The sequence below is a fragment of the Gavia stellata genome, chromosome 9 (genome assembly GCF_030936135.1).
Source record: "Gavia stellata isolate bGavSte3 chromosome 9, bGavSte3.hap2, whole genome shotgun sequence".
NCBI classification, from domain to species: Eukaryota; Metazoa; Chordata; class Aves; order Gaviiformes; family Gaviidae; genus Gavia; species Gavia stellata.
In genome coordinates, this window is record NC_082602.1 from 35,249,595 (window position 1) to 35,272,713 (window position 23,119).

The 23,119-nt window shown below is 40.7% G+C and overlaps 1 protein-coding gene across 1 annotated transcript in view; it reads left to right on the forward strand.

The window, feature by feature from the left end:
- Positions 1 to 4,232: 4,232 nt before the first annotated feature.
- The window catches only part of PLPP4 (phospholipid phosphatase 4), a 61,844-nt gene continuing 42,957 nt past the window's right edge, over positions 4,233 to 23,119 (forward strand). The window contains exon 1 of the mRNA XM_059821318.1: positions 4,233 to 4,288. Within this exon, the coding sequence (XP_059677301.1) occupies positions 4,233 to 4,288 (56 nt within the window). The remainder of the gene's footprint in view (positions 4,289 to 23,119) is intronic.

The following is a 23,119-nucleotide window of genomic DNA, read 5'->3' on the forward strand; positions in this document are numbered from 1 at the left end:
CTATTAATAATAATAATGAGCTATTTTGTGAAATTTAGTTTTAAGTGGAACTTCTTGAGCGAGCACAATGATAGGAATTTTTCAGGATAATTTTCCTATGTTTCATTTTGGATATATATGACAGATTTTAACATGCTACACCAGTAGAAAGATTCCTGTCAACTTCAATGGGGCTTAAATATGACTTTCAATCTTCTACATTTTTGCAATGATGTGAAAAACAGAGGTTGTTTAAAAGTATTAATCTGAATTCTGAAATAATTGAACAATACTCTTTCTTTTAAAATTAATCCTGCTATCGCTTCCCCTCCTGAAACGTATGAACTGTCCAACTGATGATGCATTTCTTAGGATTGAAATGTTTTTCTTCAACTTTTGAAACACTACCTGTGAATCTTCATAGATTGGCTTTTCTTCACCTGTGCAGCCCGAGAATGCTTGTTTTATCAATGTTCATAAGTAATACTTGTCTCTGATACAAAAACATAAAAAATATATAGATGGAGATGGTGGAGCTGTCTTTTGGGCTGGACCTGTGATTTTTCTTTGACTAACTAGTGCATGTAGCCACAGAAGACTAAAAAAGTTAGTCTTTCATGTAACCTTTTTAAGAATCCTTTTTAAAGAATAAAATCCATTATCAGCCCATGAAACTTCATGGATATAAGAGCTTCCACAACTACAAGAACTAAGAATGAGCAGACAACGTTATTTCTAGTGAGTTTTTTTTGTCCGTAAGATCTCAGAAGAGTTACAAGCCCTTAGGAAACAGTCAGAAAAAACAGCTTCTGCAGTTGTTACTACCACTTAGGTTTTTGTCACATCCCTTTTGCTGCAAGTCTTTTATTTTCCACAGCTTTTTCGCAGGATAAAGTTTATCTGCTTTGATGGAAAAATCAGTCTTTTTTAAACTCGGTTCACCATGAGCTGCAAGGTTCTGCCCCAAGGCAGGCAAGAAGCACGCACACATCCTGCTGCGTTGGCAGAGAGCTGTAACTTCCAGAAAAGCAGTGTCAGCTATGCAGCTGTTTGCAGCTGCCTTTGAACATCACTTTGTGGACTAAAAGTAGGCTGCAGGTGGCTCAGCCTACCCTCTAAGTATACAGTTGAGGAAAGGATCCAAGTAGCTTTCTCCTTTCTGCTCCCCAACTGGAGTCAGTACAAGTAGAGACGAATCCTCGTGAGAGAAAAATCCTGAGAACCCCGGCTAGCCACCTGAAAGGCTTGATAGCTACCTCCATTGGAGTGGGATCTGTACTCTCTCCTTTGCAGTCACACCTAAGAAAATGAGTAGCATTGAGAGCACCTGCTGTGCCCGTTGTAGGGATGGGATGAATAGGAAATTGGGTTCTTCCCAGGGTAGCAGTGGTTTGCTCTGAAAATCTGCTGCAGTGTAGTGACTCTGCACTGCTCCTACTGCAGGGTTGGAGCTTAATGCCACAATGTAGCTTTAAATCTGTTCCATGCTGGTTATCCCTATAACTCATATTTGGTTTAAAAGTCAAAGCAAGTTTTGTTCAGCAGCCAGCTGCAAGCTGGGTCTAGGTTCAACAAAATCAATCTGAAGTACTTATGCTTCATAAATCGCCATCAGCTGATACATATTGGAGAATCAGAACACTGCAAGCAGATAGCTGCAGCAGGACAAATTTTGTTTAATTTCTAATTTACAACTAGTATTGTTTATGAGCTCTGCTGATAACAGTTGAACAATTCCAAACACTAATACAAATCTGTGAGGAAAATCCCCTCTTCTGTAGCAGGATAGTAGCGAAGGTACTGTAGTGAAGTCAAAGGGGTTGAAGGATCCACAAGTTAAGGCAACACAGTTGAAGAAATACATATAATTCCAGGACAAAAATGAAAAGGGGAAAAGATGTGTGACTGGTAACTGTTTCCCCTTTAAACACTATATACCTGGTGTCCAGATGCTCAAGGGGGGCAAACACAGCTTACCCGCTTCTGTCACCCGCCTCCTCCACAGTTTGTGTGGAACCGGGAGCTGCAGTACAGACCGCCAGCGTTATCTGATAGTCCCTGCAGCTCCTCGTTTCATGACTGGCTTGATTCACGCAAATTATGAGACTATTTCTGTAAGGAAGGGCTCTTCATGAAAACAAAGATTTTTCTTGTGCACACCTAGCAAGCAATGGACGTACACATTCTGTTGTCGGGGGCAGAAACTAGAGGAAGTACAAATATTTGACAATAGAAGACAAAGCAATTGAGTGTCCTTAAAGGAAGGGGACATGTCCATTACCAACAACAGCAGCTTAATAGGGAGATTTCACAATTTAGCTTTGTTTCCTGAAACAGAATCACATTTTTTAAAATCCAGAATATAAATAGTTGGCCAAGCTCTGCCTTGAAAATTAGTGAAATAAGGCATACAAGGGAGGTAGATCTCATTTAAGTAACACAAACATTTGAAGTGCTCTCTCCAATGCCAGTCACATGCCCGTGTTTTCTGGGCTTCAGCCACCTTCCTTGCAACAAATCTAGGACTGATGTAGGTATCTGTAGATGCTGTCAGTATGGAAGCTTATGCCTCTGGTCTTCCACAAACATGGTCAATAAAAGTTTTTCTACATGGCAGTTAATTCAGCGTTCAGAGCTTCCATCTGATGCACAGTGGATATATTAACCGCATAGGTTTAAAAAAGCCTCTCTGGCATTAATTCTCTAGCAATAATCATCTAGTAAAGTGAATTGGATCCCTGCTGCAATACTGACGGTTGCTTTGTAACTATGTGCGGTATTAATAGCTATGAACACTTTCCTGAAGGACATGCCTTCAAAGGCCACAAGAAAGCCGATAATTAAATACTTTTAAATATGCATTAGTTTGCTGCATTTTGTGGTTTAAGGCTGAACTTCTATTATAATAAAGATGTTCAGGATAGATGTTCAATCCCTCAACACAGAGAGAAAGTTAAATGAACTCTGTGCAAAACTAGGCTAAGGCAGTACAAGGATTAGGGTGGCTCAGAGCTTGCCATTGGGAGGAATGAAGGATGGATCGGAAGAATCACAGGAGTAAACCAAGGCCGTGGTTGTTTTGCCCCCTTTCTCCCATCCCAGCAATTTGCAGTCCCACATAACCACCTCCTCTACCTGTTTGTTGAGCTGGACCCAGCTCTGGGAACGAACGGACACTGAACTCAACGCTCATTTAGGCTGTAATATCACATACTGGGCAGAACCTGACCAAGTGAAGGAGTGACATGCCGGGTTATCTGCATTAACAAGAAGAAGCAGGGTTTAAAATAGCATGAATGTCTATAAATGGGTGGAACGCCTGTTATATACATACTGCAGGAAGTATTCAAACGTTGTTAATGCTTTATGCAAAGATTAATAAATGTGCCAAGACCGGTGCCAGCACGGGTGGTCTGGTACGTAATTGCCCGTTGCACAAACGACCAGCAGTTTAAGTCTTTATGAACAGCCGCTATCAGGGTTTTTTTTTTCCCCTCCATCTTTTCGGGAGCGCAGTGTTTCACTAGGAATCGGAGGGGAACACAGAGACGCCAGCCCAGCTCCTCTCCCGAGGGGGTCTGAGATCCAGCACGCTGCGGGCTGTGCCGTGGGACGCAGGGTCAGCCCTTCGCACCGACGGGCAACGGGTTAATGTCTTCCCAGCTAAGGAGGGGGGAGCCCGGCGCTAACCGAGGCAGGCGAAGCGCTCTCTGCATCCCCTCGCGCCCATGCGGCACCGAGGGCGCCAGGGCCCCCTCCCCAGCGTCGGGCGCGGGCAGAGGCCCGGGACCGCCTAGGAGGGCCGCCCCAGGCCGGCGGGACCCGGGGCGGGCGGGACGGCGCGGCCGCGGCTCGCCAGCGCCGCGGGGGCGGGGAGGGGAGGGGAGATCCCCAGGATCCCCCGGCCCCCGCGCGGGGAGACACCGCGTTAGTCACCGGGACCCTCCCCCCGTGCCGGCGCTGGGCTCCGCCGCGTCAGCGAGCGCCGCTCCTCGCTCCCCGCACAGCGGCGGCCGCGCCGCCGACGGGACGCGGCGCCTCCGTGAGGCGCGGGCAGCCGCCGGGGCTGAGAGGGGATGGAGGGGCCCGGGCTGCACCTCGCGGGGCTCTGCGCGGCGGCCGCCCTCCCTCGGGGCGGCGGGGCGGGCTGCCGGCGGGCGGCGTGAGGCGGCCGAGTCGTCCCGGGTGCCCCCGCCCGGCGCGGGGAATGAGAGGCGGCGCCGCGGGGCTGCCGGAGCCCGCCGGGACCCACCATGCGGGAGCTGGCGATCGAGATCGGCATACGGGTCCTGCTCTTCGGGGTCTTCGTGTGAGTACCCGCCGGGCAGCGGGAGCGGGGGGGCGGTTCCAGCCTGAACGGCACCGGCGGGTACCTCCCAGACTGCCTCAACTTTCCTCCGTCGCCCCAGGCGCCCGGGGCCGCTCTGGCGCCCGCGTCCTTCCTCGCAGCCGGGCGCGGTGCCGGATCGTCGGGCCAGGGGAGTGCGGGGTGGGGGTGCGGGGCTGGCCGCCCCTCAGCGCGGGCTGGCGGCCGTGAACCGCCCCGCGGCCCCTGCCCGGGAGCCACCCGCCGGGGGGCTGTGGCGGCGAGGCGGGCCCCGCGGCGGGGGAGCCCCCCAGCTGCCGCCGGCCCTCTCGGGAGCCCTGAGCGAGGGGGAGCTGCCGCCGTGCCCCCGTCCGTGGGGGGCCCGCTGTGCCGGGGGGGAATTTTCCACGGGGTGCGAGTCGTTGGAGGAGCAGCAGGGAGCCCTCTCTGCCCTGGGATTTGGCCGAAGACCTGCGGGAAATTTCTGTCGGAGAAAGTACAGTTTGTGAGAGAAGTGTGCAAAAAGCAACCAACCGGAAAAAAAAACCAAAAACCCCGAACCAAAAACCCCTGCTGCTGTTTTCGTTTGGACGATTACAGTTTTTGCTGTGAGGTCTCATCTGCCGAGGCACCCCAACAGCCGGCTTGCAGCAGCGGGACCCGCAGGCTGTGAGCTCCGGGGCAGGCAGCCGGAGCGGAGCGGCCCCAGCGCTGGTGCTCGGGGCTGAGGAAGGAGCTCCGGCGGAACGCGAACTCTGTCTCGTAGCTGGGTTTGAGAAGCATATCCGCACGCTGGTATGTAGGAAGGAAAGTCGTGAAAATGTGATTGCTGAAAGATGTGCAGCTATCGCTGCAGGAACAGTCTTTCTTTTTGCCTTCTTTAGGAGAAAGCAGTTACATATTCTTTTGCGCTGTATACTCAGGCAGGCTTCCCCCTTTCTTTTCAGGGCAGTACCCCTTTCTTCTTTCTGGCAGTTTGCGTTCTCTGGGCATTTGAACAATGAAAAGTTACGCTCTTCCTATAAGTTTGCATTTCAGTTGCTTAATGCTTAAAGATGAGTATTCTCAATCTTTGTGATCTCTCAGCAGTATCGCAGAAACTAGATCAGATTCTGCTACTGTTTACTTGTTTGTCTACTTAGCCATGGATCCTGTTGGTCACAGGTGCAGGCAGTAATAGTATAGGGCATCTATTAAGCCGTGATACTGACTTACAGCTGGTGATATTGGAATGCTTTGATGCGATTCCTTTCTGAACCTCTCATGGTTAATTAATAAGTTGCCCAATTTACTGATATTTCAGTTTTTCCTCAGTGCTCATATCTCTTGAATATTGATGCAAATCTTTTGATTTGCAACGTGTTTGGTAAGTGTCATCTTCTTCCTTTTAGGATAAACTTTGATACCTTCAAAAACCTGTAAGGTATCTTTTGATACCTGTCAGTTCAGTTGCATCTTACTTTGAAAGTAGACCTCTTCCTTTCAACAGAACTCTTCTCTGGAGTATATGGAATTACAGGGTGAGCAAAGACCTCGGAAACTGATGCTAAATCAGAACCTTTCCCTTCATTATGATTGCATGTGTAATTCATCATTTACAGCATCCAGTAAGAGAACTCTTCATATAGCTTATTATCATGTTATGTAAATCATGCCCCATTATAAGTAGTAATCTCTAGGTTATGCTTGTCTTCTGTTCTCGTTTCCTCTCAGAAATGTTCTGTAATTTTCGCTATTCTTTATGCTGTGCTTCTAAAGTCAACTGAGGGGTGGCTAGAGAAAATGCTTGTGGTAGAGCCACCATAATGCCAAATGGCAAATGACTACACAAGCACGTCTCATATTTTCACGTAGCTCAGCTTCTTCTATCTTGGAATTCTGGGGAATAATTCTGACTTTGTAAGAGGTCTTTTGGAGCATTCATTGACGTCTAAAAGTACTGAACATGTAGTATTCTAAATTCACATCCAGGCTGGTGTTTAGTTTTGTGAAGAACTGCACTTTGTTTGTAATGGCTGCAAAATATAATCTCTAGCTAGACCAGAAGAACGGCTTTTATATTCATATTATCTTACCACTGAAGTAGTATTTTGCTATTAAAATAGTATTCAGTATTTCTCTCTGTTTTTCCAAAGAGGAAGTTAGTTGTATTTTGGAACTTTTGTGTTATAGAAGTTTAAATACTGTGTTTTCTGTGGCTTTGTAGACAGCCAGGGCAAGGATTTTTATGGAGTGTTGAGTTCATTGAACTATCTCTTCAAGTATGACCAATTACTGGTGAATTTGCAAGCCCTGGGACTGGAATCGAGGCAGCAGCAATGTAAGCTCTGCTGCAGAAGCTATTTCTAGGAATGAAAAGGCTTGTAAGGCACATCCCTTGGAAAGGAATGCCATTAACTTCAGTAAGTTGAGGCTAGGTCTGAGATCATCTCTGTTGTGAATGCCAGCCGTGACACAGATATTAGTCCACCAGGAACTGGACTGAAGAGAATTAGTTCATTCTGAAAAGGTGTTGATGACTTTGGGTCACTACCAACCTTTGTAGTGTTCGAAATCTGACCTTGAAGATAACGGTTCCATAGTTATTTGCCAATTGTGAACCATCTGTGCCTCCCAGATGTCTTTTTAGCTTCAACCTACTGATTAATATAACTCAGAGTAATATACTGGCATATTTTGTACTATAAAATGGAAAAGAAAAACGTGCATATTCCGTGTTGTAGTTTTGCCTGGTGATAAATGTCATTTCACAAAAATGGAGGTGTGAAAACTTATGTTGATGATTGCTGAAATTGAATGTATTACCAATTTGAATGTATTTTACAGCAACAATGGCCATATTTTCTATACTTGAGACTGGCAACCTTTTCCCCCCCACTTGCCATAATTATCAACTTTAGTCATTCCACCAAAGGCAAAAATCTGTACTCATTATTTAAGTTCTCTTCTGTCATGCAAATGTACACCATTCCAAGTAATACACATTTTTTGATGGTTGTGTATTGGTTTGGATGAATTCAACAGACAATCAGTGAGGATAATAACAACTGACTCAGTTCTAGATGTTGTGTTCTTAGCAATTGCTAACGTAGCAATTAAAGATGGGTTTAGGTATTGAAATTAAGCAACTCAAGCTTCTGGGCTTGTGTTTACAAAGATCTGTGCTGAAGGGCATTTTAGCCCTCAGGATTTACTACTATTGAAGGAAGGATTAGTTAGGAGAAGATTTATTAGAAGAACTACAGCTGCCTGAAATTCAGAAGCAGGAGTTTAAAAAAAAACACAAAACAAAACCAAACCAAAACCCAAACACAACTGTTTGCAGTCAGAAACATGCTCGATGCACACTTTACTGGGAAGGTAAATAGATGTTCTTTGAGTACCTTCAGCAAAATAGCTCTCAAGCCGCAAGTTACAAACTGTAAGGAGAATAGTGATATTTCTCTTCTGCCCTACGTTTTTTCCCAGTTCCTTAACATTAACAAATTCATTTTTAGTTTTCAAAATATTTAGCCTTACACCTTTTGACTGGGCTGAACTGATCCTAATGAGCATAGATGGTTTGTTACTTCAGGCAAAGAAAATTCTCATGGTGTAATTTGACTGTTACATTGTTACTACATTATGCAGTTTCAAATATTTTTGAGTTAAACCTTGACTTTAATCAATTCTCACTTCATATTTTTGCTTGTTTAGTTTTTTATTTATTAAGCAATATCTGTGAGTACAGAACTGGAGTTTTTTTAAAGTGAAATTTTTCATGTAAGGTCTTAGAAGTAGAAATGGTCTATTGTTTAACAACTGTGAGCATGTACTTTGTTTATAGAAAATATCAAACACTAATTTGAAGAAGGATTCAATTAGGGTCTCACATATCTGTTTTTTCATTTCGTACTTATTCCTGTGACCTGGAGCATTTTAAGATGCCTGATTAATGCTAAAACACGTTAAACGCAATCATTTCATCTGCTCCATGTGGACAGTGGCATTTGTCACTTACTAAATGCTTGATGAAAGCAAATTGTTTTGATTGACTTGGGTCTTTGTTTTGGTTTTTTTCTTTTCAGTTAAGGCAATTGTAGAAAGGTTTGTGAGCAAGCCTGATATTTTTACACAGGAATGATGCCCTTAAAACCATGTTATTCATCTCTCCTAAAATGAATTAATTGAGTGATAGCTCAGAGTGAGCCTGTAATTGCCAGTAGGGATATCTTAGCTTCTTAGCAAATACATGTTGTTCTGTTCTACGTATCTCCTACAAGGAAAACTTTTTCATCTGTTTCAGAAGTTTTAGAAGACCACATCATTGTCGTGGTAGGAAGATAGAAGAATTTGCATGTGTTGTAGTATATTTAGCACAATGACTTGTCAACAGCATATCGCTGATGTTTCTAGAGCTGTCTAATTGATGAAGAAGACAGTCTTTCAAGGATTTCTTCATCAAACCTTGAGCTCTTCAGTGAGCGTGATGTGATTAATACATAAATGTCATTCAGAGTAATTGGATTTCTTCCCTACAGCATAGTCTCATTAGCAGCCTCCCTTGGGGATAAATGTTTATCTGCAGGCTAACATACATCTATATTACACACATGTGAGTGTACAGTATTGACTAATGCTGACATCTTTCGTGTGTGTGTGTCATGTTCAGACTCTGGTTTAAGTAAATAAAAGCTGATTTTGTGCATGTTGGATTTCTTACAAGTTTACAATATTAAGATTTTAATCAAGTTATCAGGATTTAGTGTGGAAAGCTCTTTAAAGTAGCTTGCTTTGTCATGGGTGGTGATCCTCTGGATATTCTGCATATGTTGCCTTCTTAAATGATACTATGTATTGTCTTGTTAACACAGACAGAAAATCAATTAGCTGAGGAAATTCCACAACGCTGCAGTTCTGCTTTACTCTTCTCACAGTTTGTGCTTGCCTTTTCTCTGTCGTATCTACTGCATTTTTGGAGGATAGACTGGGCTGAGAATCATGAGCAATCAGAGATCTGTAGGAAGTATAAGCAAAACAGTATTGAGAAGAAATCACCAGTCCGAGACATTAAGATTTATTTCCTCACGCAAGCGCTGCCAAATTACACAAATGAGTTGGATCAAGATTTCAAAGCACCTTTTAAGCCTAGGCTCTCTAGCTGAATGTTTCAAAGCAAAGTAGGTATTTGGCCACATGAGCTGCTTAGTCTTTTTGTGTTCTGCATTCTCGATTTGAGTATCCCATAATTCTGACTTTGTTTGGAACCTGATTTTTGGCTTGTCATCTTAAAAGTCTTGCATTTCATTTCTCATCAAGAAAGGGAGAGTAATACTTCTTTTTCTCACCCTTTGTTCATTTAGTTGATAAATTCTTTGTCGTGAAGTATGTGGACAGTAGCCAAACCCGTTGAATATTGAATATGCTTGAAACTTTTTCAGTGTTAGTTTCTCAAATAGTAATGATAATAGGAAGTGAGAACATCAATGTGTTTGATTACTAACCTGTTTAAAAATAGGTACTTTATTGTAAACTGTAATTTAGATGATATTAAAATGAGGGAAGGATTTAGTTTTGTGGCCAAGGTTGAAGTGTGGTTCACTAAGCAGGGTTAATGAACAGTTAAGGGAAGGACCTGCTATAAAAAAGACCTTAGTCTCTCTGGTGCTTAGGATCTGAGAACATATATCAAAGGTTGCATATTGAGCTCCAGTGGCAAGCAACAGACTACACAGAATCACAGAATCATTAAGGTTGGAAAAGACCTGTAAGATCATCAAGTCCAACCGTCAACCCAACCCCACCATGCCCATTAAACCATGTCCCGCAGTGCCACGTCCACATGTTCCTTGAACACCTTCAGTGATGGTGACTCCACCATCTCCCTGGGCAGCCTGTTCCAGTGTTTCACCACTCTCTCGGTGAAGAAATTTTTCCTAATATCCAGCCTGAACCTCCCCTGGCGCAACTTGAGGCCATTTCCTCTTGTCCTGTCGCTAGTCACTTGGGAGAAGAGACCAACAAGAGACTTCTTCCAGTGTTCAGCACAGTCTGTTATACCTTTGAAGTAATGGAAGAATTAAAATGCCGTGGAGCCTCTGTAACTCACTGAATGCAGCTGATACATCACAAAGTAACCTGAATTTTAACTTTGCTCAGCTTTGTGTCCTTGAGAGGTTACTGTAAAAACAAAAGGCCATAAATACCTATTATACCTAGTGTAATATGAAACACACAACAAAACGGCCGTGTGCCTGTCCTAGTACCTATGAAATATCACCAAGCTAACAGAGAGACTTGGTACTTGGCGTTCCACGGAGCTGAAGCTTCTGTTTCCTTTGTTTTCTTATTTTATTTATTGAAACTAGGGTAGGATTTTACTGACTTTAATAACAGCTATTGCACCTGTCTTTTTTGTGCAGACTTTGGTCTGTGCAAAAGATAGACTGTTTTACAGATTGTTGTATCAATACTTTTAGATCGTGGAACTAAGTTTATTTCATTTGTCTTCCCTGAGTTCCAGGGGGGGAAAAAGGGGATTTAATGGCAGCAATTCTAATTCTCCTGTTAATAGGATGGGATTTACAGTTGATGTCCATGGCTAAATTCACAGCTGAATACATGCTAAAAAAAGAATGTTACTGTAAATGCCAAAGCATCTGTTCCAGATTTTTGAGGAGTAAATGGTGACTTTGTGTCTCTTCTTGTTGAATCCTATTTACTCGCTGACTTTGGCACTTTGTATTTATTTGTTCCCAGCCCTGATTGAGGACATTTTACAGTGAGAATGTTAAGACTGACAGGGTTTCTGTAATGGAAATTTTTCTTTTAAAAACTTGATTTTTATACTTTGATCTAACCACAGTCAAGCTGTGACACAACTGTGTTTCTTATGGCAAAGACTTTAATAAAAAGTACAGTCTTATTGCTGAGAGTGCAATACCTGGCACAATAAACCAAGATCTTTGTAGTCTCCCAATCTGTTGGTGACTTTGAAAAGTGAGTACTTGGAAATAGTTGGCAGAATTATTGTCGCTGAAAGTGGATTAAGGATTAAGTTTAGTCTCTTGTAACTTTTTCCTGTAGTAAGCACTGTACTGATACTGAACAGGTGATGTCTGAGTGCTGCATCTACATTGGCAAGGATTAGTGGACAAAGAGAGAAAGTTAAAGACAATGCCTATGTCCCTAGTTAAAGTATTGGTTGTGAACCACTAATGAACATCAGGGTCTTACACTTGAAAGCTTCACTGGTTTCTGAATTGGAATAACTACTTTACATTCTTTACAGATGATCAGAATAACATGCTTTACAGATGATACCACTAGATTGCCTTCACAGGAGAGACAAAGTTGTCATCAGATGTGATGCTTGAAATAAGCTTTTCATAACCACATGGGTTTTAAGGTACTTTCCATTCAAGTTTTTTCCTTGGCTTGTAAATGGTAAATTTGTGATCATTGGACCACAAGTCATTGCTATGCAAGAAGCTCTGTGGCTGATCTGTATGTTTCTGCAGAAAACTAGATTAGGAATGTTTCTTTGTTGTAAATCAGATTGCTATAGTCACTATGTATTATATTTGTTTATTTCTCTGCATTACAAAACACTTTCAGCTTTTACTATCCAAGTGGCTAAATATTTTCCTTGGTAAAATACCACTGAATTTTAATTAAAATTACATCTATATAAAATGCAATAAGTGGGAATTGTTTTACTGTAGGCTAGAGTAAACAGGGTTTACAACTGGTGTTTTCATAGTAAGTGGCTGATTAAGATTACTTATGCGGGTGAATTTCAGAGAATTGAGGAGGGTTGAGAAAGATGGTAAGAGGAGTATAGAAAACACCTTTTCTGAGAAAAGACAGAAATAATTGAGCTGTTTAATCTAGAAATCTGAGGAGACACGGCAGTAATCTTCACATGTAAGCAGCTGCCGTGAAGATGTATGAAGAAGGCAAACAGCTTTTCTTAGGCTGAGTGTGGGGAAGTACAACATAATTGTAAGGACTTCTGAGCGCTGTCATAGATTGCCTGAGGCATACGTAGAATCCCCACCAATGGAAATTTTAAGAAGCAAGTTACACTAAAGTATCTTTAGAGTATTTTACGTAGAGTTTTGCTTTGCCGCATGGCTGCGAGGAGACAGACTAGGTGGCCTTGTAAGCTGGCATGAATCAACTTAGTGGACTGAGGTTTATACTGCCTGAGAGTGTTCCAGTGTGCGGGGAGAAGTTGAAAGATATTAAAGCAAAATTTCTTGTAAGAGAGTTTTGGCTCATGTTGATGGGCAGAGAAGGAAATGGTGTTACCAGTTCGAAGTTATTTGGAGAATACTTTAGCAAAGGCTGAGCAGAAGCTGATGATCCCTTCTGGCTGGAGGGCAGTGCCATGCCAGATACCATATTCTAAATAGTCTGCATTGACGAGGTTGTGGGGAAAATGAAATCCTAGATTAGGTGAAATGTTTCACTCTGCAATCTGGCAGTTCAATGTTTTACTCTATTTTGAGTGAAAAGTTTTACTACTACTTTAAAATTTATAATGGAGGTATAAATGTCAGCTCAGAAATATTTCAACTTTGAAGGATTTGTGGCACCCTGCCAAGTGTTTTGAAGCCTTGCAAATCAAAAACAACAGAGGACAGTATCATTTGATATAAAGTGTTATATTTTCATTAGCTGCTGGTTTTCACTAATGGGAGAACAGATCTAATAGCCTGACTGTACTCTCATAGCCCCCAGAGAGGCCATTAATAATTTCACTCATCTAGTGTCCAAGGTGCTTTACAGGAGTGTAACTTGCTGTTGGGCTTTAGTGAGTGCTACAAAATGCTAAAAGTGATGTTCCTCTTCCCATTACTTTATCTTTAATTTTTTTTTTTAATCATTATTAATGCTCTGGAACATGTAGTTATTCACACAAGTGTTTTTGGATTGAGTGATTTTAATATAGTTGGATTTGATTGCGCATTTCATTAGGCAGGTCTCTTTTTTCCCCAGAGAATAATGAAGTCATTGCATACAGAAACTGTGAAGGAAAAACTGGAACAAAATAATGTGTAAATTTGTATTACATTTTGTGACTAACTTGACCAAAAAAGTGTTTTATTTTAAAATTTTGCATTTTTAAAAGCATTTTAATTATTAAAATGAGTGTAATAGATGCTCAAACAAAATATTTCAGTTTGTGTTAAAATGATGTATTTCTGCTTGACCAAAGATTAATGTTTTAATTTCACACAAAGAAACTCTTGATCAAGCCTTCTAGATTGGTCCATAACATTTCTCCCCTCTCTCACTTCTTAGCAGCTCCTGAGTTTTTGGTCTGAAGAAACGGTCTGAGAATGTGTTTTGGCACTTAGCTCTAGTTGTGGACAATTTGTTTGATACTACTTAATCCTCACTTTTATTCAACCTGTCCCCTCAGGTACAGCATTATGTGGGGATAGGCTTCATTGCCATACAGGTCCTCTTTCAAGGTCATGTCTCTGTCTATCTGTCGTATGTTTAAAGTGAATGGTGATAGACAGTGAATCCTAAACTTTCATATAATAAACATAGTCTAGACTAAAAACAACTTGGCAGCAAGTTATCAAGTCATGTTCATTTTATTAAAATTTGGGTTCTGGCGAAAAGCTGAGTGAGTGAGAAAGGAAAATTTGTTGTGTAGAAGTGGTAGGTTTTTGATATGGGGCTTTTGAAGAGATTGGGGCGGGGGGCAGTGGCTGAACAGAGGTGAGATCCTGCAGCACGGAGGAACGTATTAGCGAGATTGCTCCTGAATGAGGTTCTAGGGCCAACTGATTAAACCTTGTTCCAAGCAAGATCTTAAAGAGCCATTGCAGGAGGGACAGGAATGAGAAGCACTGAAGTAAGAATGAGCGACAAAGGGACTTTTGGAGAAGGAGTGGTGGAGGGACAGAAATAACTGAGAGGGAAAGCTTTGGTCGCTAAGAGAAACTCAGCATCTTTGTGAGTTTAACCCCTGACTTTCATTTCATGTCCAAACCTATAGTCAATAGGAGTGTGGCATGCAGGTATGAAAATGGAAGAAACTTTGTCAGACTGCTCAGCTCTGTCAAATTGCTATAAAGCTAGAATAGTTGTCCAGGGAACTGTTGAGAGTTGTTTGGCTGAAAACAGTTCGAGATGTAACAAAAACAAGCATTAAAAAACGTCAGAAGCAGAATTGTGACTGTCTGTAGGGTGTTTTGGTTCATTATTCAGATATGTGCTTAGGTGATTTAAATCTGTAAAATGAAGTCTGTTTTTCCCTTTAGAATAATGTACAACTGCCAGCTTTGACACTTCTAATGGCTACATCAGTGCTCATATACTGATGATTTCCTTTCTTTCTACTCCCTCCTCCCAAACACACACACACATTGAAATGGCTTTTGTGAAATAGCTTACATTGTAGGGTATATTTAATACAAATAGAGCATAGAGGCAACAATTAATACCATAAATCATGCTTTTTATTAACTGAGAGAGAATGCAATGAAAACAGTAGCCAATAGTTTTCACTTTGTTAGTATGTGTTATTTCTGTAAGACTGTCACTGTTGGTTATCTCTGTTACAGTAGTGCAGCTGTACTGTATCGCCTTAAGTATTGTACCTCGACATAATAAGTAGCAGCTCTGACCTGCTTGCCTTGTGCTTGAAGTGCTGTGCCACTGCTCCATGTGAGCAGGGATTGCAAGGATGGAACTGCTTTTTCACCTCAGGAGCAGCTAAATGCCAAAACAAATATGTTTTTGTTTCAGAACGGTTTATTTTATATTCTGCTGACCAGAAAGCAAAAGATGCAAAGATCACTTTCAGTATTAGGTCAAAGAAAGTTTTAAAAATATAAACCAAGCCAAAATATGTCAATTTGAATAATTTTGCAGGTTTTTTCCCTGTTTCAGTATAGCCACCCTTGTCTCCTGCTCTTCTGTTTAAAGCTGTAATGCAGCATGGCCAACTGTTCCCTCTTTCTTCCTTTCACTTTCCTCATTTCCAAATATTCTGCTTCTGTAAGGAAGAAATGATGGTGAAAAGGCTGTATCTAAGCTAGTTAGGTAGTTTAATGCCTGGATACCCATTTTTATTCCCATTGAATGGGAGTTTTCTAGATTCAGTCACTTCATACGGCAATAATGATACTCAGCAATATTTAGTGCTACTTGCATTCAAAGTGCTCAGCCCATGAGCAAGGAGAATGTGTGTGAAGACTGGAAGTTCTTGGATTCTTTCAGGCACACAAGAACAACTGGCTGGCTGTGTTAATTGCTTGTTCTTGTGCTATTCATGCATGCTCAGATAATCCTTTCCCTTTCCTCTTAGGTTTAGTATGACTGAAATAATATCACAGGAAGGAAACCGTTTACCCAGAGAGAGTTCAAATGCCAGGGATTGAAAAAGTGGTAGAGGTATAATTTTGGTACTAAGGAAATTAACATTAGGTTCTAAAACTCCAGGCTATTCTCTTTTTTTTCAGCGTTGTGAAAAGATTGCTAGTTCACTATTTCATATTAGGTATTCTAAAAAACATTTACATATTATTTATATGTTATTTCATAAGCTGCAGGACTCCTGTTGTGAATCTGTATTGTTGTTAGTTCAAAATCTGAGCTTTTAACTGAGCCCAGACTCCCCAGCTGTTGCCTCCTTGCTGATTCATTTAATTCATATTGTTTCTTGAATTTGGACCAAGCAAGGAAGAGAAAATTCGAGCAGAGGGGTTTGGTCTGGTTTTAACCTGTTTCTGTCTGTATATTCAGTATGGGTACATGTGGCTCAAGTCACGTGCCGTAGCAGACTTGAGCCTAATCTCAGGCACCGCTGATGAAGCCTTTATAAATACAGCCCCAGATGCTGTAGCAGAGAAGGGTCCAGTGGCTCAATAATCATTCAGAGACACTGACTGGCACAGACTCCATCATCTAGTTGGACACATTCTGGTTGAAGAACTTTGATTGGCTTTGTTGGCCCAGTAATAGTACAGCTCACCCTGACCAGGGTACAATGCTAGCTGTGAGGAGGATAGTAAAGAGGGTGGCCATTCATCGTTGGAAGAAGGCACACCTAGATATATATCTCTGTTAAATCAGTGGATATATGAGGCAAATCTAGGAAACCTGCTAGTAAGACTGAAGAAAAATACTGGAAACTCTCCTCTTTCAGCACATCTGGGAAATATGACAGCCATGGTAGTATGTATATTTTTAAAACTGCATCGGAATTTATTTTCAATCCCTTCTTAATCAAAATTATTTCTCATCTATCTGAAGGGCTAATGTGGGCATATGTGCTAATTAAATGTAACACTGCAATTGCTAGCTGATTTTAAATATTCGGAAATCTTACATCAAGTGATACTGACTCATCTGAAGGCAAACCTATCCTTAAAAACCAGTTCTTGACTTGCCTCTGACATTAAATTAAAAAAAAAAAAACCAAAAGATTGCCCCCACCCTTTGTCCTTACCAGTCCCAGGATTTAATTCCATTGACTTTTGGCTCCTCCCTACATAAAAGTGCACTCACAGAATTAAAAGTGGGGAAACCTGTACACATTCAGATTAGACTGTCAAATGTTATTAGAAAGTGGTATAAAGGCTTTGTTTCTAGCTTTTCAAAAATACAGAAATTTTAAAACTGCTATCAATTGCCCTATTCCCAGAGCGGTATTGGGCACTGAATACAGACTGAAAGAAAGAAGCCTCTTGCAACATTTTTCTTACCACTTACGTTCTGCCAGTACTCCTCTCAGTCTTCGTAAATACTTGTCTACAAACAGAAGGTTACTGCAAATGAAGAGAGGCATCAGATCTTCTAATTTCTGTAGCAATAAAAACAGCTTCTGAATTATCTTTGTAGGGTGTTCCCAGTGAATATTAACTACCCTGTATCCTGCAGGACACTCAAACCCAATAAAGCTCCATATTAGGATTATAGATTGTTAATCAGAAGTGGTAGGTGTACACACTGCATGGCATTGTATTGGGAAATAAAAGTTTTTAGCTGTTAGAAAGGTAGAGATAATTTATTGTTATAGCTGCTTCTGTATCTCTTAGTGCGAATGTAAATTACTTAATGAATTGGTTTTAGTGCAGTTACAAGATGATGGTTATAATAATGCCTTTCTATCAAAGCTTACGAAGAACCAATAAAACATTAATTTCTGTTCTCATGTACATGCTTCTTATGCAGTCAATATCTACTGCAATATAATTTCTAATATATTTCAGAATGTAAGTCCTTACTTTTGATTTCCATGGAGAAGTTGAAGCTGTTGCTTTCCTACTTGAATGCTTGCCAGCAGTGCATACGTGGCGTATGTGAATACCAGTCCAGTTAATGAGCAAACCACAGCATTAGGAGTCTTGCGTTGATACAGATATTGACGCTTCTTGCTGGAATGAATTGCCATACCTTGCACTGTAAAACAGTGGCAGAAAACATCAAATCTCTTGATTCCCAGTGTTGAGCCCTAACTATATGGAAAGTTTCTCTTTCTATCAAAACTAGAGTTTATACTATTGAAGTTATATTTTTAATTCATGTCAGCTTCTTCCTTGGTGAAATTGCAGTTCATCATTAATTATTGGGCCTGGGTCATATTTTTTGTACCCCAATACTTAATTCCCTTCTCAATGGCTGAGCAACTGTGGATTTCCCAAATTACTGTAGAAATTAAATGGCTCAGGTATCTTTCCTTGTGCTAACCTCTGAGCTAACACAAAGCTATCTTATCACGATAATACGCATAGACAGCAGCATTTCAGAAACTGAACTCCTCCGGTATTCATGTGGTAAGCAGGACAGTGGTGATAAACCACAGGCATTGTTTCTTATCTCACCTCATCGCTATCCTGTCTGCTTCAGTTCTGTTAATTTTGCATTCCAGCCACAGACCATTTCAAGCTTTTCATATTTTGTCTATCTTTGCAGGAGCTCCTAAAATAACCACTAAAAAGTTACATTCTTTTTCCTTGATATTACCTATAGGGAATAAACAAGACTAGGTTTTCTCATGGCTTGAGAATAAGTTATTCTCTCCAGGTATAGCAAATAACATGACATGAATGCTTTTCCCACTATTAGTATGTTTCAGAATGGATAAGTTGAAGTCTTGGATTCAAATGTGAGCAAAGGCAATGTGAATAAGCAGTGTTCAGTGCAATGTATCCAGCCAATATAAACACTGGGCTCTTTCTGTTTAGCCCAGGTCACTTGTTGGGAACCCCTAAAGCAAATTCTGTCTTTCAGAATTTGATTTTTCTTATCTCCACAGCTGTTGTGCCCTATCATGTGTTCTGCTTTATGGCTCTTCATTCAGAATCTTGGGGCTGCAAATCAGTTGTGTGAGAATCTCTCACTAAGTTATGTATTGTGTATATACCCTGTAATTAGGCCAACCTATACAGAGCCCTACCAACTTCAGCTTCACTGATGCTGCTCACGACTATGCAGTTTTAGTGTCAGGACAACTGATTGCACAATTTAACATGGCAGGTACGCTATAAAAGCTTTTACTGCTAGATTTGAGACCTGGTTTGGGGAATACTCAAGGAAATATCCATGTAAGACAGTGCAGAATGGAGTTCCAATAGCAGTCACAGCTAATCTGTTCCTGTGGGAGAGGCAGCGGTGAGTTTGCTCATGTAGAGTTCTGCCGTCAGGGCATGGTAGTCAGAGCCAAACTTTTTTTCCACAAGCCCTCAGAAGTGATTTATAAGAGAGGTTCATGAAAACCTGTGGCTTTGCTGCTATCTCTTCATTACTTGCTCAAATGAGGAATTGCATACGAAGCCATTTTAGGATCAGATCTGCTTATCAACAAATGATGCTTAGAAAAGAGGAGAGTTGGTCATTAGGTATCGGGTGTGAAAGATTTGAGTATCACAATCACAAGTTCATGTTCATTCTTTTCTGGTGCTTTGTCATGCCATATGTACTTCTCTGTCCTCTCCTTTCTTAGTTATTGTCACTTGTTACTTGGGACAACCCGTACCTGCATCTATGAAGAAGAGAAATTCTTCAGAGACAAAGCAGAAGGCAAAAAATCCAACTCTCCCAAACAAACCCCCCTTGCACATCCTTCAGTTGATGCTCAAAACCAGGAAGCAGTCTCTAACCTCCAGTGTGCTCTGAACACTTCGCATGGAGCTGATATCTAGGTCCCCAAGACTGACAGGATGAAAGGCCCTGTGCCTTCTCCTCTGTGATTTCATATTGTTACTCTCTGAATATGGACCTGTTGGCCAGAAGCAGTCCTTGTAATGCTAGTAGGTTCTTCTAAGGTGAATGCTAGTCATGATTCCATTGCTGGTAGTTTGTATCTTAACACTAACAGGACACAATAATACAATCATAATGGGGGCCCATCTATCCTATTCCTGTCCTGTTCTTGTAGCTAGATTGGGAACGTACTTTTCTATTCTTAACATTTAAAGGTTTCTACCTTACCAACTTTGCCAGTGCAGTACTGCTTATTGCTCTTTCTCTGATCTTAGCAACTTCCAAATGTCATTGCTTCTTGATTCATGCTGCTGAATGCCAACGAATGGTAGCTACCAAAAGCGGCGTTTGAAACAACAAGGTGAGCTGCTAAACAGTACCCTGCTGTTAATTATGGGAGTTGGAAGACCATGGTGGAAGCACAGGTCAAAGACTCTGTGAGGCTATTTATGCAATGTTTGATTCATTCACTCCCAGTGAATGGTTTCATAAAAAAACATTATTAGTCCATATTATCACAAAAGTACTGCGTGCTTTTACCTTGATCGGTCTGTGATGTGGTGCTTGCATAGAAATTATCTTAAAGGGCTACATGCTCTTAAATGGTAATGAAGTTAATGTAACCTGGAAGCGTTTGTGTCCTCAGGAAAGAAAAACATTTTTATTTAGTGTAGTGTTGTAGGCAGTAATGTTGGGATGTCCAAAGCAACCTCAGGTACTTGGGCACCTGTTCCTCACTGCTGTTTTTAATGGAATTAGGGCTCCTGTTTCCCTTAGGTTGCTTTGAAAGTCACATTTAAAGGCTCTTGACGTTAATGGAAGTCCTTTTATGCCTTAAATATATGTTATCAGGCTGAAGTGTTCAAAATCTTGCTTGTTAAACTGTTAAAAATGTTGGATGAATATGTAAACATGCAGAAAGTTTAAGGCTAAAAAGCTAATACTAAGATTTCATGTACTAATACGAAGTAAGCTTCCTAAGTTGCCCACCTGCTACCAGGGGACGTTAGATGATTGAGCTTGTGTTTTCCACCATAATAGAAAATGTCTAGAAACCAGTTTTCTTTATCCAAGGGCTACATTCATTTCTAATAACATCTAGTCATTTAAACAAGCTTGTGCTGGCTTATGAATAGCAATAGACTATTTTTGGTTAGGACGAAGGAACATAAATCACTAAGTGTCAGGCAGCTTAGAAACCAGTATGTCCTCATGATTGTTTAATAGAGTACAAAGGGAATTGCCTTCAAGCTAGTGAAATCTTGTATCCAGTCGCCCATCAGTGATGCTTCAAAAAAAGAAGAGAATTGTTCTCTTATGAGTCTTGGCATAAAAATTTAATTAGCAGCTGAGCTTTTTCTGAAGATAAAAAAAGTTATTTCTTGTTATATAGTCTCTTTCCTTTAACTGTTTACTTTGTATTTCTGCATTGTTCATACAGACAAGATCTCCCACCTTCTACATCTATTTTTTTTTTCCTCCTTCAGTAGAGATTTTGAAATTATTTTACCTGTTTTCAGCAAACTTTTTTTTTCCGCATTATGTTTCAGCATATTTGAACACTGTTCCTGGAAGACATTCAGAACACAAGTCAGAGGAAGAAATGGGTACATAACCAGATTTAATATGTAGTGGATACAAAACTGCTACTGCTGTTATAAAATAAAATAATAATTATAATAATTATTGCTGTCATTGATAGATTTGTTGAAATGAATCTTTCTTTAGAAGAATTCAAAGATAGTGACTAATCAGAAAATTAGTCCTCAATTGGAATCGTAGTATTTATGTTATTTATTATAGTTTCATCTCTTTAGCACGTGTTATTTTGCTCTTAAAGGAATTAAATTTTATGACTTAGCACGCATTTGCAGTGTCATAGTATGATTCCTGTGAGAACTATGAATTTCATTTTTGTTTAATTTCTCAGATTTAAACAACTATACTTTAATCTTAGTTTTCTTACATAACAAGGAGACAGGAAAAGAACAAGAAAAGCCCCAAACCTTTAACTCTGGCATTTGCTCATGATGTCAAATGTCCTAATGTAAAATTAATTAAATCTCTGGTCTAATGTGACACATTTTCCAAAAGTGCACAGATATCCTGTGATGACCTTGAAGCATAAATGTTTGTGTATTGTTTGTTCTTTGCTTTGGTTAGTAGAAATGCTTTAAGGCCTAGATGTGTCCAAGAACGTGTCTCTGCTCCAAGGCGTTCCTTGGTGTATCCATCAGTCCCAGCGCTTTGAGAACTGCCTCAAAACAGTCATCAGCCCAGCAGATACCTGAGGGAGTATGTCAGAAAAGATGTGACTGGCTGAAAGATGTAGTCATTAAAACTCAGGTGGCTTCTTTAATTTCTTGTATGCCCAGACATGCATGAGCTTACCTATTTATTTATGTGTAGATGAGAGCGGTGAACTACCTCCTGGCCATGGATCCTGTATTACATCTTCATAACAAATGTTAAGTCCTGGACAGTATAGCTGTGAACTTTGCTATTCAACTCTCCCAGGTGACGTGTTGGATGTCATACCCAGGCCTATGACTTTACTTGGCAACAGAACCGTTTCAACCAGCAGTTACTTCTTCTAGCTGCCGTCAATATCTTTAAAGACTGAAAGTAAAAATAATATACTTTAGGACTCTCAGTTGAAAATTGGAAACAAAGTTGCTTGCATTGTCTAGAAATCAACCTTTATTTGTCTAGTTGAAGAGAAAAATTGTAAAATAGATTTTTCATATATGAGGTGTTTTATTTCCTGGAAATGGTGGTCTTTAGAAATGCTTCCCTCTTTCATGCCTTGCACAAGCCATTGTTTTTTAAACCTAAAAAAGATTTAAGTTTTCATTTTGAAACAAAGTGTTTTGACGCTTCTGAGATTCACCTTACACTTTCTTTGGAGAGCAGGGTTGGAGTCTGGATTTGAAGAAGTTGAGTGTAGTAGTAAATATTCTTCTTGCAGTACTAGACTCCTTAAGTTTCAAGAAGAATCTAGTTGTCCATGTAGGTCAGTAAGGGAAACATAACTATCAGTACAAGTGGCAAGGCTGTATTTGACTTGTTTGGTCCTCAGATTTTGTTGTTTTCCTTTAGGAAGAAGAGGTTGGTTGGGCCCTTTGGAGCAGACAGAGAGTTTGCTACCTTCTGTCTAGTGGGAGTCTGAGTTTGCTCAGGTAAAGAGGGTCTTTGGTAGTGTGTGCTGGGGATGTGGGAGACTGTAGCTAATGCAGAGTTTGTAGACTACAGTGAGAAAACAAAGAACAGCTGGTCAGTCCTCAGAAGGGATAAAAAGAAGGATTTCCTAAGACCTGGAAGACTGGATGAAGCTGCTTGTTGTTTAGGAAATTGTTGACCTGGCTAGATCTGTGGACTTGTCTTCACAGAGGGGAGTTGCATATGTATGGTTTAATTTATGTATGGTTTAATTTTACTCTGCTTTAAAAAGTGCTTTGAGCTTTTTTTGTTTACAAAGTCAATTGTTGTAGCTGTTACTTGTATAAAACCTGGTTTTGAGGAGATTTAAAGCCCTTGGCTTTGGGAAATTTACAGTAAAAATAGCTTTGGGCCGCTGTGTTCTGGCTCCATTGACTTACTGGGTAAGACCAATCTGCATAAAAC